Source organism: Capricornis sumatraensis, chromosome 4 (assembly GCF_032405125.1).
Source record: "Capricornis sumatraensis isolate serow.1 chromosome 4, serow.2, whole genome shotgun sequence".
NCBI classification, from domain to species: Eukaryota; Metazoa; Chordata; class Mammalia; order Artiodactyla; family Bovidae; genus Capricornis; species Capricornis sumatraensis.
The window spans coordinates 38469684-38487432 of record NC_091072.1 but is presented as its reverse complement, the minus strand read 5'-3'; the positions used below and the strand labels follow the sequence as shown (position 1 = coordinate 38487432).

At 43.3% G+C, this 17749-nt stretch overlaps 1 protein-coding gene across 1 annotated transcript; it reads right to left on the bottom strand.

The window, feature by feature from the left end:
• Nucleotides 1-6165: 6165 nt before the first annotated feature.
• On the bottom strand, nt 6166-10356 carry LOC138078554 (zinc finger protein 705A-like). The gene is made up of 7 exons (XM_068971395.1): nt 10345-10356; nt 10098-10218; nt 9370-9465; nt 8788-8867; nt 7271-7721; nt 6933-7204; nt 6166-6222 (listed from the first exon to the last, which is right to left on the bottom strand). Exons 1-7 carry the CDS (start codon nt 10354-10356, stop codon nt 6166-6168), a joined length of 1089 nt encoding a protein of 362 aa, XP_068827496.1.
• Between the last annotated feature and the right edge of the window lie 7393 nt (nt 10357-17749).

Sequence of the window (17749 nt, the reverse complement as noted above, 5' to 3'; positions counted from 1 at the left end):
AAAAGCCTCTTGCTCCTTGGAAGAAAAGTTATGACCAACCTAGACAGCATATTAAAAAGCAGAGACATTACTTTGCCAACAAAGGTCCATCTAGTCAAAGCTATAGTTTTTCCAGTAGTCATGTATGGATATGAGAGTTGGACTATAAAGAAAACTGAGTGCTGAAGAATTGATGCTTTTGAACTGTGGTGCTGGAGAAAACTCTTGAGAATCCCTTGGACTGCAAGGAGATCCAACCAGTCCATCCTAAAGGAGATCATACCTGAGTATTCAATGGAAGGACTGATGTTGAAGCTCAAACTCCAATACTTTGGGCACTGATGCAAAGAACTGACTCACTGGAAAAGACTGTGATGCTGGGAAAGATTGAAGTGGGGAGGAGAAGGGGTTGACAGAGGATGAGATGGTTGGATGGTATCACTGACTCAATGGACATGAGCTTGAGGAAACTGCGGGAGTTGGTGATGGACAGGAAAGCTTGCCCTGCTGCAGTCCGTGGGTTCACAGAGAGTCAGACACAACTGAGCGACTGAACTGAATTGAGGGAGGAAGCTTCAGGGCAGAAGGCAGGATAGTGACTGTGGTCAAATGTGTAGTGGCAGGGAGAGAGGAAAATCTGGGTGGTGAGGCTGTATAAGGGTCAAAATGCTGGAATGTAATAATGTACCAAAGGGCAGAGTTGCTGCAGTCCCCATGATGCAAGGTGACCAGCAGGATCTTGCCCACCAGAAGAATAAGAAAAGGCAGAGCCGCTCGGTGAAGGGAAAGCACTGCGTTCCCGGGGCGATTGTCCCCCAAGCAGAGGGACACCCAGATCATGCAGCAGAAGCTGAGAAAGGCAAAAGGGAAGGGGGAAGCCAAGTAGCTTTGGGGCTTCGTGTGCAACCCTCTTGCCCTTGGCCTGTGGGCCTGAAGCCAGTGCCCCCATGCTGGGGTTTCCTGCCGCAGGGCTCCCAGGCCCCAGGACCGATGGCGTTCCCTTTGCCCTGAGTCTGCAGCGGGTCCCTTTTGTGCCTCCTTCCCCTCAGGTAGCCTCTCTCCCTTTTGGCCACTGCCAGAGGGTGAGGGGGTTATCCTTTCCCAGTCATTTTTATTCCTGTGGGGTTCACCTCAAAGTTTTAAAATTAGCTTTGTAATTGAAAAAAAAGGACAAATAAACATGTAATATTAACATCAACGTTTACTCAATTCAAAAAATAAAATTATAAAGTTCAAGACAGCTTACCCTATCGCCAGGCCAAATCACTACATAAGTTACGATGGACTTTTGTTCTGAGCGATATGCTGAATACCAGCTTTAAAAAGCAAACCATCCTAAACTCCAGCTGTGCTCCTCGTCTCTGTAGGAGAGGATCAGAGAGGTGGGGGAGGAATGCCCTCACTGAGGGAGATGCAGCTCTGATGGTGGCCGAGGACCAGTCAAGGAGGAATTGCCCTTTCCCAGCTGAGCTGAGGCTGCTCCAAGGTCACATGACCTTGTCCAGAGATTCTTAGCCAAGTGACATCAGCTATTCTCTTTGGTCTAACGACATCTGAAGACTTGTTAAGAGAAATTATTCACAATTTCACTCGTGTGTGGAACACAAAAGACAAAAAGAAAACAAGTAAACAGAATTTTAAAGAAGACAAGGCTGACATGATGGCAAATACAAAGGTACACAGACCTGAGTAAAGGGAATCAGAAGAGGAGCCGCAAAGAAAATGGGGCAGCAGATAGTCACAGAGGAAACCTGCAGTTTTTGGTGCTGAGAAGGTGTGTGGTTCACAGAAGCTGAAATGTATGGTAATGCACCTAAAGTTTCACTAAAATTACAATGGGATAATATCAAAACTTAAAACAATTTAAAGTCCAAAGAAATTAGAGAATCAATCCCCAGCTGCCTAAAGCCACATCACTACATGACTTTCCTCTTGTCCCGTTTCCCTGAGGGACTAGCCAAACACCAAGTTTAAACCACACAACCTGAAATTCAGCTGTGAGCCTTCAGTCTGTCAGCAGATGCTCAGAATCATGAGTGCTGGACACTCCAGCCGAGGAGATGCAGCTTCCAGGGTGGCTGAGGAGGGTCAGAGGGGAAATTTCCCTTTCCTGACTTTCTACTCCCCTCAGGTCACATGACCTTGATGAGGTTTCTTCCCCCCACCCTTTTTTTCTGATGAGGTTTTCTTAACCAATCAACGTTATGTAGGCCACAGTCCAGGGGGTCACAAGGAATCAGACACAGCTGAGCGACTCAACAGCAGAAATCAACAGCAGAGGACACTCGAGAAATACCTTGTGCATTCACTTGGATGTGGAACACTAAACACAAATTTCAAAAGCAAATAAGTCAGCACAAAAAGCAAGGAAAGCAAATGACACAAAAGCAAACATTCCCATAGAGCAGAGCAGGGCGTGTCAGAGGATAGTGCAAGGCGACGGCCGACGAGTGAAACGGGTCCACAGTTGGTAACAAAAACACCTAAGTTGTTGGTGCTCACCAATTCTATGATCTACTGGAACTGAAATATATTTTTGTACACGTAAAACTGAGCTAACATTTTCACTGAATGATATCCTACAAAAATAATTAAATTAAAAAATTAAAATATTCCTGCCCATGGCCTAGACTACATTGGTACCTATTTTGTCTACTGTCTCATTTCTCTGATGGACAAACTGAACATCAAATTTAAATCAACCTGAACCTTAGTCACATTCCTCTTACCTGTCATAAGATGCCCAGAATGCTGGGTGCTAGGCACTCTGCACCTTTGAAGGTGACTGAGGAGGGCCAGTGGGATAACTTCCCTTTCCTGCTGCCGTTGATTTGTCCCCAAGGTTACCTGACCTTGATGAGGTTTTTCCTAATCCAATCAAGGTTATATATCACCTTTGGTCTAATAATGTCTTGTAGATACCTTTAGAAAACAGCAATACCTGATGAATTCATTCATATACGGAACATTAAATACAAGGAAAAAGAGAAAATAAGTAAAAAATAAATATTAAGACAGCAAATGACATGCAAATAAACACATTCACAGAACAGAGCCATGGATGTCAGGGGGTACCAGCAGCCGAATGGCTGCTGAGTGAAATACGACCACAGGATGGTAAAAGAAAAAAACTTCAACGTTTTTGGTGCAGGTCAGTTTTATGGCATACTGAAATTGAAATGTATTTGATATAAATAAAACATATAATATTGTAACCAAATGAATGATACTCTAGAAAAATAATTAAGGGCTTCCGTGATGGCTCAGACAGTAAAGCATCTGTCTGCAATGCGGGAGACCCGGGTTTGATCCCTGGGTCGGGAAGATCCCCTGGAAAAGGAAATGACAACCCACTCCAGTACTCTTGCCTGGAAAATTCCATGGACGGAAGAATAATTACATGAAAAATTATCCATGCCTCAGTGCATAAAGCCATATGTGTACATATTTTGTCTACGTCTTTTCTCTGCGGGATACACTGAACACCAAATAAAGCCAAACAACCTGAAATCCAGCTGGGTGCCTCCCATCTGTCAGTAGCTGCTCAGAATGGTGGGCGCTGGACACCGTCCACTGGAGGAGACGCAGCCTCGGAGGCAGCTGAGGGTCCATGGTGGAAGTTCCCTTTCTTAGCTGACTTGTTACTGCTCCAAGGTATGTGACCTTGTTAAGATTTTCCTGACCAATCCAAGTCATATATCAGCTTTGTTCCTTCTGTGTCTGAAGACAGATAAAGAGAAGAGAAACACCTATTGACTCTACTCATGTGTGAAGCAGGAAGAAACCAAGAAACAAAAAGAAAACAAGTGAAAAAAAATTAAGGAACTAAACAAATGACCCAAGAACACATACACAGATACACAGAACTGAGTGGTGGATACAGTGGGGAACTGGCAGGCGGGAGGGCCCGAGGGTAACACAGTCACGGAGAGTAAAGGAGGGAAGATAATGTGTTGGTGCTGGGCAGGTGCACGGTATGCAGGACCTGAAATCCACTTGTAAATGTAAAACTCATCTAATATTATAACAATGATAGCTCAGTATAACATAGAGATGAAATTAAAGAAAATTAAAGAACCTTTACTCCATTGTCTAAAGCCACAACACTACATATTTTGGCTGCTGTCCTATTTATCTGGGGGTTTAGCTAACACCACATTTATTTCAAACCAACCTGAAATCCAGCTGCACTCCTGTCTGTAACTAGAATCACAGAAAAGTGGGTGCTGGACAAACTCCACTGGATGAGATGAAGCTTTCAAGGAGGCTGAGGAAGTGTCCATGTGGAAAGCTGTCTTTGCAAACTGACCTTCATACTGCTCCAAGGTCACATGACCTTGTTGAGCCATTTGTACCCACGGAATGATACATGTCACAATAGAGAGACAATAGAATTGGTTGCTCATCACCTTTACCCAGGACTTGTTTTCCCATCTTGACTGCCCCCAGAATTCCTTGTGGAAATTTTGAAAACCAGTGATGAATAAGAATCCTCCCGTCAAAGTGGGAGACACAGGTTTGATCCCTGCTCTTGGAAGATCTCATGAGCAGCTAAGCCCCTGTGCCCACTGTTGAACCTGTGCCCACTGTTGAGCCTGTACCCACTGTTGAGCCTATGTCCTAGAGCCCCAGGAGCCCCAACTAGGCTCTAGGAGCCTAGAGCCGGAGCTCTGCAGCAAGAGAAGCCACTGTAATGAGAAGCCTCTGCAATTAGAGAGAAGTTCCTGTTTGCCACAAGTGGAGAAAAAGCCCTCCCAGCGATGAAGGCCCAGCAGAGCCAAAATTAAATAAAATTGTTTTAATTTAAAAAAGTCATTATGGATCAGTACCATCCTTGTGTGTGTTTCTGTGAGTGGACTCAGGCCTTGGTTGGGGAATTGTACTGCTTTGACAGGAACACACCTCATCCGAGTGGATATCCGGGAAGACTCTCTCTGGAGATATGGGTTCAATATAGATATGTGTCAAAGGATAACTTTCCAAGTCCTGCAGACAAGAGGGGAGATTTGCTCTGTGACAACATTTTATTTGGAAAAAGACGTGCTAATTATTTAAAAAACCTGCTTGTGCGATGACTGATAGTTTTAGGCATTTTATATTCATGCAGATTTATTTCATGAGCTTATGAGGTGGTAACAAGGCGGGGTTCCTGTTTAGTGAGACGGCTGGGTCCAAAATTCAGGAATCAGCTGAGTAAGATAGAGAGTCCCAAATCCCAAAACTTTGTCAGTGGGATTTTCCAGACAAGAATACTGAAATGGGTTGCCATGACCTCCTCCAGGGGATCTTCCCGACCCAGGGATGGAACCTGAGTCTTTTATGTCTCCTGCGTTGGCAGTCAGGTTCTTTACCACTAGCACCATCTGGGAAGCCTGCAGACATAGGTTGAGCAGCTCAAATAACGTAGGACCAGATGTCTCTGAGACTCCTCCAGGACCTTGCCTGAGCAGGATCATGACATTTTGGAAACCTGGCCAGTGGAGCTGAAGATCAGAGCTGTGTCACCGCCAGGGCCTGAAGGGGTGGATGGGGTGGGGGGCCACTGGAATGAGTGGAGCTGAGTTGTGAGGAACGAGCAGTGGAGAAAGGGGAGACTCAGCGAGCGGGGGTGTGTCTCTGCCCACTTTCCCAGAGTGCAGACCTGCGTCCCTGTGTTTACAGGAGCCCAAAGAAACCAGACAGCAACACTGAGCTCCTTTAGCCACGGACTTTATTGTTTGAATGTTAACAATTATTATTCTATGCACACATTTTAATTTCTTATAAAACTTTCTTATAAAAATTTTCATGAAAAGGTATCTGCCTGATGGTGTGTTTGTTGTTATGATTGTTGTGGTGTAGTCACTAAGTTGTGAACCCATCGATCATAGACCCCCAGGCTCTTTTGTCCATGGGGTTCTCTAGGCAAGAATACTGGAGTGGGTTGCCATTTCCTTCTCCAGGGGAACTTTCCAGACCATGGATTGGACCCATCTCTTGCCTTGCAGGCGGATTTTTCACCACTCAGCCACCTGGGAAGCCTGATTGTGTGACAGGTTTCTTTTGCAGGCTTCCCCTCCTACACAGGGTCATTTTTTTCTGATATGAAATCCGTCTGTAGCTCCACTGTGACTTTAGGATCGCTGCATTCTCAGTGTGATAATTTCGTGTTGACTGAGAAGTAAGTCCCCAAAGACTTCCCTTCCTTCACAACACCGAGGGTGTGTCATACAGACTGAGCACGTCTGGAGCAGAGTGGTTGATCTACGGAGAAAGAATTTCTCAGAACCTTCCATGAGGTCACTTTGCTAGGATAAATTATTTAGAAGTATGCCCTGGTATTGCTCAACATACTTTAGTATTTCTCAAGAATTTTCACCTTTATTCTTGTTTTAGTGTTTACATTTTTCATTGAGTTTCTTGAGCACATCAAGCCTGGGGCTCCGCTGAATGTTCATAGTGATTACAATCCTACTGGTTTCCTTCATGGAGTCGGCACATGTTGAACAATTAATTATGAAAGAACTAGGGGTTGCTTATCCTCTGCTCATGACCTCTAGGTACTCAGGGGCTTCAGAGTTGGGAGTTGTTGCTGAAAACACCCATATTGTATTTAGAGGGAGTCCTGCTAAGTTACCTGAGGTCAGGCCAGTGACTAAAGGCTTTGCCACAGAGACAGCGCACATGTGGATCCATGTCCACAGGTGATTCCTGTCTGGACTGGGAAGTGCGATGCCTGAAGGAGCCTCCATATTGGTTACAGACAGTTACTTTACTGAGTGGGAACCTGGTGATTTAAAGGCTAACACTATGGCTGCTGCTCCTCCCACGTTCCTCATGTGTGGAGTGTGGAAGGAACAGCGTGTCACCTCGGGTGGGAAAGTCTACTGAGGGCCTTCCTGGTTTTCTCTCTGGTGCTGGGTTCCCTCGTGTCGTCTAAGGGAAGAGCCGTGACTAAAGCACTTCCCACAGACCTGACACTCATAGGGTTGCTCACCGGTGTGTGTTCTCTCATGCCTTCTCAGGTTTGTATATTGACTGAAGGCATTCCCACACCGCTGACATTTATAGGGTTTCTCTCCTGTGTGGGTCCTTTTGTGCCGAGTCAATTCAGAACTCTGACTGAAGGCCTTCCCACACGCAAGACACACGTGAGGTTTCTCTCCAGTGTGGATTCTCTTGTGCTGACTAAGGCCAGAATTCTGGCTAAATGTTTTTCCACACTGATGACATTCATAGTGCTTTTCTTTGGGGTGGATTTTCTCGTGTTTTCTAAGGTAAGAGATTTGATTAAAATTTTTCTCACACAGACGACATTTGTAGGGCTTCTCTCCTGTGTGAGTCTTCTCATGTTGTTTCAGGTAGGACCTTTGACTAAAGAGTTTCCCACACACATGACATTTAAATGGTTTCTCTCCAGTGTGGACCCGATTGTGGTTTCTAAGGTCAGAACTTTGAAGAAAGCCACTTCCACAGAGACCACATTTGTATGGTTTCTCTCCAGTGTGAATCATCTTGTGTTGTCTGAGGCTAAAGCAATTGCTAAATACTTTCCTACACAGAGGGCATTCACAAAACTTGCCTCTACTGTGAATGTGACCCTGTGCATTAAGGAATGACCCTTGGCTAAGTGATTTTGCACACCGTTTGCTGACATTACGTTTCCTTCTTAAGTGAATTGATGAATGTTGAGGGAAATATCTAGAAGGATCTTCATCTCTCAAATCCGTGCATCCAGCAGGATCCCCTTGCGGGTGAGAAACCTGTTTGGGGAAAGGAGATATGAGGCTGTTACTGGTTTGCCCATGTCCAGGTAGACACTCATTTGTCTACATGTTCACCCTAGAACATCAGCTCAAAATAGTCTCTGGTTAAAATGTCTCCAGTGTTAGTTGTAAACACATGTTGTGTTATTTCCCTGCAAGCATGAACATTCTCCTTTATAGTTTCCCAATCCAAGATAGGGAAACAGTGGAAACAGTGTCAGACTTTATTTTGGGGGGCTCCAAAATCACTGCAGATGGTGACTGCAGCCATGAAATTAAAAGATGCTTACTCCTTGAAAGAAAAGTTATGACCAACCTAGATAGCATATTCAAAAGCAGAGACATTACTTTGCCGACTAAGGTCTGTCTAGTCAAGGCTATGGTTTTTCCTTTGGTCATGTATGGATGTGAGAGTTGGACTGTGAAGAAGGCTGAGCACCAAAGAATTGATGCTTTTGAACTGTGGTGTTGGAGAAGACTCTTGAGAGTCCCTTGGACTGCAAGCACAGTCCATCCTAAAGGAGATCAGTCCTGGGTGTTCATTGGAAGGACTGATGCTGAAGCTGAAACTCCAATCCTCTGGCCATGTCATGCAAAGAGTCGACTCATTGGAAAAGACCCTGATGCTAGGAGGGATTGGGAGCAGAAGGGGACGACAAAGGATGAGATGGCTGGATGGTAATCCCGACTCAATGGACATGGGCTTAAGTGAACTCCGGGAGTTGGTGATGGACAGGGAGGCATGGTGTGCTGCAATTCATGGGGTTGCAAAAAGTCAGATATGACTGAACTGAACTGAACTGAATCCAAGATATCAGATTAATTTTGAAGATTTCAGTGTGTTCTAGAGACTAGGAGATGAAAAATGTTTTTGCAACGTATCTTTTTCTCTCTTACATTATGGTTTTGAGCTCATGTTAACTTCTTAACCAATTTCAGAGTATACAAAAATTTGCTCAAGAAGAGTTCAGTCTCAACTTACAGGCAATTGAGCTCAATTACCAACTTATCTCACTGCAGGTCTTTCATTTGGATAAGTGGGGTTCCCACCCATGAAACTTACCGTTGCCATGGCAGGGGATGTGTGCTTCCTGAAGACACTTTGCATGATCATTTCTTGTTGTCTAAGGGGCCTTTCACTGCCTAAAGAAATGTGAAAAGTATAGATTTTAGAGTGGCAATAGGGAAATAAAATGTAGACAGATACAAAGGTCCATGTGAATATATTTCAAAAATTGGTACTCAGAGAAACTGTGTATAACAAAGAAACACTCAATGTAGTAGAAATACTTTAAAAGTCATGTCTATTAGAAAAAAGCCCAGGCTTAAAATATAAAAACATAATGTGGTGAAGAGATATTGGGTCAGAAAATGGTAGACAAAACTTTAAGTGGCAGGATTAGGACAGGAATCACTATGTGAAAATTGAAGTGTGGTATAGTCCACAAGCACCTTTTTCCCTAAAGGAGAGAAAATATCAGGAATATGAATCGTGATGTTAACAACACGAGGAATATGCCCCAATGTCCTCACTTCCACTTTGGAATATATCCCTGCCTTCATCAGACTTTCATCTGGTGTCTCCAAGGACTTAACACACCGGCTGAAACTGTTTCGCCCTGAAGCCCAGGCCCCTGACGCTCACCTGGACTCTGACCTTGGAGGCCTCCTGCTGCTTCAGGCCACAGCTCTTTTCCTTGTTCCAGCTGGGAAATCACATCGGATTTGCTGATCTGATAACCTGTTTGATTAAAAAAAAGAAAGGTGTGGATTTTGAGTCTAGGCTAATCACTCTTTGCTGTGCTCAAAACATGGGCAAAGTACTGGGGAAAATAAAGAGACAACTGAAGGTCAGTGCAGGTAACAATATCCTGATCAGGCAGAACAGTGAAGGTCCTTCAGCAGACTGGGAGGAAACCCAGAGCAGCAGCAAGAACAGTGAAGCTGTCTAGGAGCTAGCTGCCTTTCTGTCAAACAGGATCCAGTAATGATCCACCGTACAGGAAGAATCGAAATTATGTCATATATAGGACTCTGCTCTCAAGCCTTCATGGAGTGATTGGAACAGAAGAATTAGTTTAAAATATTTGATCCTTTTATTTATGCATTAAAATGTCCATTGAATCCCCAGTCGTGTTCTGAACGTTGAGACTAAGTATCAATAAATATATGAAACCTGGCCAAGCTGACCTTTCAGTGTGGTAATGAAAAGTGCCATGAAAAGGAATGTCTTCCTTTAAGTAATTATGAGGACTAGCAGAGAATCAGGGAGCAGCTGGAGTGGGACCCAGGAAAGCTGTTCTAAATGCTCGTTCAGTGAGTGAATGAACAGAATGGACACAGGCGCAGGCACATCCCTGTTGACAGACTCACCTACAGAGACCAGGTGGGTGACAGTTTCCAGCATCACATTTCTGAACAGGTTTTTCTGGGACTTGTCTAGCAGGCTCCACTCTTCCTGGGTGAAGTCGACGGCTACATCTTCAAATGTCACCTATTCCTAAAACATCAGGGATGTTCTGGTTTAGACAGAGCAGCCCTCCCGCTGTCCAGAGTGGGCGGCTGAGCTGAGGAAGGATGGGGACTGGTGGCAGCGTCAGGAGGAAGCACCCCTACTCACCAGGGGCTCCATGCTCAACAGCTCAGTCACCGGGAGCCTTTCTCGGGATCTCACTCACAGCCAATCAAGCACTAGGCAGGCCAACCTGAGGATGGAGAAGCCACGAGACCCCAGTCCTGTGCTTCCAGACCCACCTGAATTCAAGCCCCCAACCTTCACCTGGGTGTAGCCTCAGCCCAGCACTCGGGAACTGGTGGTGCGTCCAGGGAATACTATGCAGCTTCTTCTCTCCCACATCCCGTGTGAAGAGCTAGAGCTGCGGTTGCTAACAGAGAAAGTCAGAGTCTGCAAATAAGGACGTGCTAAGCACTGACTTTGTTCATCAGCCCGTGGCACCCAGAATCGCTCAGTGTCCTCCCTGATTCCAGCCCTCGGGGACCCTGACTCTCGCCAGAGTGGATGGTGATTTACTGCTGTAGGTAAACGCTCTGGAGGCCCCCAGATCATCTCCTGCCTTATGTGCCCACAGTGCTTCTCCAACAGCCCTGGCAGTCCTCTGGAAACACACTGCCTTTCAGCTCTCCCTCAGCCCTGAGGTTAGTTCTGTCCTCCATGGATGTGGATATCAATTACCCTAGGACCTCTTTTAGGATGGAGTTAAATGGAGGACTTATTCCATTTGGAGGGACCATAGCACCCACCCTGCCAGCCTCGTCCTTATCCCCTGCACCAGAAAGTAGCAGGAGTCCAGGAGTCACAGTTTACTGTCCCAGACTATCTCAATCCTACTGGTCAAGGATGGTCAGAAATATGGAGATTTAGAAGGAAATTGCTTTACTTACCAATTTACAATGGACACCCAGAGGTTCCAAAATCTTTAATATCTGACAGGGTTCCACTAGAGGAAGGAGCAGCTGTCATTTCATTTTGCTCAGTCTGTGTCTTGTGTTACCCGAAACACCTTTGGGGTAACAAAGATCACCCAGATTTTACCTGTAATACAGCCTCTAACATTAACAATCAGAAGCAGCTCCTCGTTACATGTCTCTTTATGATTATTGCCCAGGTTGGGGAGAACCTCTCTATATATTCAGTCGATCCCCTCATCACATCTCATCTATCTTGAAACAGAAACCTTCCTGAATATATTTGCTCTCTGGTTTCTGCTCTCCAGTTCTCCTTTCACCATCAAAGTGAAAGCCTAAGTGTCATTTCCTATCAGAAATGAAGTCCTGGATCCATACGTCTGCTCACCGTGGAAAGGAATCAAGTGTCCAGGACAATGAACAAACCCCAAAATCCACTCAAGGAAAAGTGATTGGATTGGTGATTAGATTATCTGGAACTGGGGAAACCCAAGTTGGGAGAGACTTTCCAGGAAAACCAATCAAGACTGGGCATAGATTGCCTTTGGTTTAGACATCAATTTCTGTGTGAAGTGAAATGCTCTTTTTCATTCTTAAATTTCTTCCTCTATTGATAATAGGAATATATAAATTCCTATGATATCCAGGGAAACCCCAGGAATATGCCAAAGGGCATTCCTACAATAGAAAGAAGACAGAACCTCAGCAACCCTGGTGATGTCCCGCTTAAAGGTCATAGGAATCAAAGGAGGTTAATATTAAATTTTTGGAAGAATTAAAATAAATATTTGAAAATATTTATTTTATCTTGAGATAATTATTTTGACACAAAAATCCATCTCAAGACACGTAAGAAATAAAATGAAGACAATCACTTGATGAAATCCATAAAAGAAACTTCAGCAAAGCAGAAAATGAAGTATTTAAAAACCAATTAGTAAAAGCATAGTTGTAGATCAATGATCAGCAGAACCTTTCAAGATGAAGGTCATGCTCTGTATCTGTATTGTGTGAACAGATAGTGTCACACACAGAATACCTGAAATCTGGCTGGCACTACCGAGGAAGTGAAAATTAGCTGTTCAACTGCATTAATTTAACTGCGTTACTGTATTGGAGATCACAAAATCTTAGTTTAGGGATATAAAATAGATTCAAGACAAGAATGTTGGAGTTGAAAAAAATCGTGAACAAAGTTTAGAAATGAGAGTGGCAAAGAAAATGTTGGCACAGTATGATCCAGAAACTATAAGAGGCTGCTTTGACTCCAGTGTCTAGAGACAGATAAGACTTATAACATTTAAGGGAATGAAACACTCCTATCTCAGTTTGGAAGACTCACCAAAACCCCAAATTGGAGGAGCCAGTGAAGTCGAGTGGATTCTGAGGACTTCACAGTAAGCAGCTGATTTCCCTCTCTTCAAGGTCCCAAACAGTCCAGCTTCTTCTCTGAACAAATGCATCCCTCTGTTGGTTTGACTTTCTTTTATACTCGAATAGCAGTTTATAACACAATCTGGGCTACAATCCACCCTATTGGATCTTGAGCTTAATAGGGTTGTAGTCTGTGAGCCACACCCTGTTCAACTTGATTGGATTTTCTAAACTAATTTGAATTTATAACCCACACCCAGTGTTGAAGAGCAAAGATGTAATGACATTGAGAAGATCCATCATTTCCTTCTTCATCCATAAACACTTCTGATGGATGTATTACTGTATTGGAGATCACAATAAAGTGCTGTACTGAGAACCATTCAATGTCTTCAAATAACAGGGCATCAGACACCCTGGGATTCTGGGGAAGTGAAGCTGGGCTTCTCTGGGAGAAACATGGAATTAAAAATAAAATGCAAGATGAAGAATTATGACCATTTGAAATATAAGTAATTGAGTGACAACACTCAACTTGCTGGTCTGCTGAACGTGACTCTTAAAGCACTGGCTACGCAGTACTTTCAAGAATATGTTAAGACTCTATTAACTGTGCAAAGAAAATGAGAAGACAGTTTTACACTCCAATGTTAATTAGTGAGGAAATGAACACAAACGTTCCTACATAGTGAACTATTGTCAATTATTTCACCTCCATGAGTCGTGTACAGTTGATTTGAATATGTGAGTGGAAATTTTATGGGTGTGGTGATGGCTCTTTAAACTTAAAATTCCTGATTCCCAAATGGAAAAAAAAATTAACCAGAGGACACAGTGAGTATTTCATTGATTCTGAGGACATTTTGGTTATACCTCATACAATGCCTAGTGATCCTGTTGTCTCATGCATTTTAGTTCCATCTTCCATATTCATTAAAGAGTAGTTCGCCTGAAACTAGTATATTAAGTTAAATCCACTATACTTCAGTTTTGAAAAAAGAGTATTTTGAACTTTCATCATATCATTCAATCTCCATGGAATCATCCTTTTCCCTTAAATTCATCAGATTATGTGTAAACTAAACTGAAACAGATCATTTTGGATATAGGCACTTTCCACCACAAGATTTAAAGAACTCCTGTAGGGTCATTCATTACTTATGCCATCTCTTACATAGCAGGAAAGGAATTACATTCATCTCAGCTCAGGAATTTATTTATTTATTTATTTTTCCTATTCTCTCCTGGCACATCAGAATATAAGTTATGATTTAAAACATGTGCACTCTCTTTTTATCTAGTTTTAAAAAATATAGTTGATGTACAATATTGTATTTGCTTCAGGAGTAGAACATTGATACAGTATTTTATAGATTATGCTCCACTGAAGTTATTGTAAAATATCATCTGTATTCCTTGTGTTTTGCAATATGTTGTTGTTGTTGTTGAGTTGCTAGGTCATGTCCAACTCTTTGAGACCCTATAGACTGTAGCATGCAGGCTCCTCTGTCCTCCACTATCTTCCAAAATGTGCTCAAATTCATGTCCATTGAGTCACTGATGCTATCTAACCATCTCACCCTCTGTTGTTCCCTTCTCCTGCTCTCAATCTTTCCCTCAATTGGAAAAGTATCAGGATCTTTTCCAGTGAGTCAATTTTTTGCATTGGTGGCCAAAGTATTGGAGCTTCAGCTTCAGTATCAGTCCTTCCAATGAATATTCAGTTTTGAGTTCCTGTAGGTTTGACTGGTTTGATCCTCCTGCTGTCCAAGGGACTCTCAAGAGTCTTCTCTAGCACCACAATTCAAAAGCATAATTTATTCAGCACTCAGCCTTCTTTAAGGTCCATCTCTCACACCCACAATATATAGTGGTAGCTTATTTATTTTATACATGTAGGTTTGTTCTTCTTAATCCCCAGTCCCTATCTTGCCCCCCTCACCTCCCCCTCCTAAATGGCAACCACTAGTTTGTATTCTGTATCTGTCTTTTTCTGTTTGATTTTGTTTATTTGTATTTGTTTAGATTCACACATATAAGTGATAACACATAATATTTTTATTTCTCTGTTTGAATTATTTCATTTGGCATAATATACAGTGCAATATTACTCAGTCATAAAAATGAAAGCAATTTACCATTTGCAAAAACAAGGATGGACCTTGAGGGTATTATCTGTTCATCTGTGGATGGACACTTAGGTGCTTCCATATCTGGGCTGTTGTAAACAATACTAGTGTAAAATGAGAGGTGCATTTATCCATTTGAATTTGTGTTTTCCTTTCCTCAGATTTTACCCAGGAGAGGAGTTTTGGATCATAAGGTATTCTGTTTTCAGGAACCTCCATACTGTTCCCCACAGTGGCTACACCAATTTGCATTCCCACCAACAGTGTAGAAGGTTCCCTTCTCTCCAAATTCTAGTCGACACCCGCTAGCCGTAGAATTCTGATGATAACCCGAACACGTGTGAGGTGGAATCTCATTGTGGATAGGACTTCCATTTCTTTGATTAGCATTGTTGAGCATCTTTTCATGTGCCTGTGGCATATTTCTTCTTTGTAAAATATCTGTTCAGACCTCTGCTCAATTACTTATTACTTTTTTTTTTGATATTGAGTTGTATGACTTGCAAACCAACTATATACACTTTAAACCGCTCCTTCTCTCTGAACCCTCCTCTTGGCATTTGAATATGTTATGACATCACCCAACCTGAAATTCGAAATGAGACAAAAAAAGATAAGCAAACAATTTGGATTCCTTTTATTTCTAATGGTTTCCCTCTCATACCCTCTTTAATCCAGGTTGAGGGTAGAGCTTATTAGCATTTCTCCCCACCTCAAACAATCTTGTGTTTTGTCCCCATTAATTCAAAGACATGATTCTTGCCAGGGAAGCTCACGTCTGATCAAAATTCAAGTCTCATGAGATGCCATCAGTCTTCATGTTATTTCTATCCTGAGCAGAAGTTGATTCCTTCTGTTGTGAGCCCGATTTTCCCTGGAATCTTATCACTTTCATCACAGTTTTGGATACCAGAGGGCAGAGGAAATGGCGCTTCATGTGCTGGGTATTTATTAGGAAGTGATCTCAAGATAAACATATAGTGAAAAGATGAGGGAGAAATCCACACACTTGGAAATGTGGCTTCACCTCAGCTGTCAGCAAGCACTGGTCAAGACACATGTGAGCTCAGCCAGGGTGGATGGCAGGAATGCGGCCAGCTGAGGAGGAGAGTGAAAAAGTTGGCTTAAAGCTCAACATTCAGAAAACTAAGATCATGGCATCTGGTCCCATCACTTCATGGCAATTAGATGGGGAAACAGTGGCAGACTTTACTTTTTTGGGCTCCAAAATCACTGCAGATGGTGACTGCAGCCATGAAATTAAGATGTTAACTCCTTGGCAGGAAAGTTATGACCAACCTAGACAGCATATTCAAAAGCAGAGACATTACTTTGCCAACAAAGGTCTGTCTAGTCAAGCCTATGGTTTATCCAGTAGTCATGTATGGATGTGAGAATTGACTATAAAGAAAGTTGAGAGCCGAAGAGTTGATGCTTTTGAACTGTGGTGCTGGAGAAGATTCTTGAGAATCCCTTGGAGTGCAAGGAGATCCAACCAGTCCTTCCAGAGGAAATCAGTCCTGGGTGTTCATTGGAAGGACTGATGTTGAAGCAGAAACTCCAATACTTTGGGCACCTGATGTGAAGAACTGACTCATTAGAAAAGACCCTGATGATGGGAAAGATTGAGGGCAGGAGGAGAAAGGGATGACAGAGGATGGGATGGTTGGATGGCATCACCGACTCGATGGGTTACTAAACTCAATGAGTTTGGGTAAACTCCAGCAGTTGGTGATGGACAGGGAGGCCTGGCATGCTGCAGTCCATGGGGTTGCAAAGAGTCGGACATGACTGAGTGACTGATCTGAACTGAACTGAGGGGGAGTGACACTGGGAGCTGACGGTCAGTACCAAGTGGTGCTGCTGGGCAGGTGTGGATCACGACCCTGTCTCCCAGGGGGCAGCCACCCTGCCAGCCAGCTGTCCTCTGGGGAGCTGGTGGTGTCCAGTGGGGGACCTGGACCAGGTCTCTCTGTGCCCAGAAACCCCTCTATATAAGGCTGGCAACAGGGTTAAGGGCCCTGTGTCCTCATGTATATGTGGATTCCTTTCTCTTCCTGCTCCTAGGCTGTGCCCCCAGAATGTACTTCCCTGTTAAATCTAGAGCTCTGCTGCCCTTGAGAATTGATGTCATGACCCTGTCACTCACTTGGTAAAAACCTGTCTCTCATCTCCCATCACTGTAGCTTTATTACCATCATGAATATAATGAGTACATCTCCCTCCCCATGTTCATTGTTGCCTTAATTGTTACTGTTGTTAATCTTCTTTATTCCCATTATTGTATACTATAGTACATTGTTATTCAGTCAGTTCAGTTGCTTATTTGTGTCAGACTGTTTGGGACCCCATGGACTGCAGTACACCAGGCTTCCCTGTCCATCACCAACTCCCAGAACTTGCTCAAACTCATGTCCATTGAGTTGGTGATGCCATCCAACCGTCTCATCCTCTGTCGTCCCCTCTCCTCCTGCCTTCAATCTTTCCCATCATCAGGGTCTTTTCCAAGGAGTCAGTTCTTCGCCATTGGGTGGCCAAAGTATTGGACCTTCAGCTTCAGCATCAGTTCTTCCAATGAATATTCAGGACTGATTTCCTTTAGGATTGATGGGTTTGATCTCCTTGCTGTCCAAGGGACTTTCAAGAGTCTTCTCCAACACCACAGTTGAAAAGCATCAATTCTTTGGCACTCACCATTCTTTATGATCCAACTCTCATATCCATACATGACTATTGGAAAACCCATAGCTTTGACTAGATGGACATTTGTTGGTAAAGTAATGTCTCTGCCTTTTAATATGCTTCTAGGTTTGTCATAGCTAGTACACTGTGGTTGTTGATATAGAACATTGAGGGGAGATGCTCTTTGGGAAAGTGTTTCCAGCTGTACCACAAAGTATCTTTTTCTCCTGAGGAGCTTTCTGAAATATTCCAATTCTTGATTCTACCAGGTGTGAAATAGATAGCTAATAGGGATGTAATGCACAAGCATAGGGAATATGGCCAATATTTTATAATTATTTTATATGGAGTATGATCCATTAAAAATATTGAAGTACTAAGTGCTGCACCTGAAAGTAATATAATCCTGTAAAT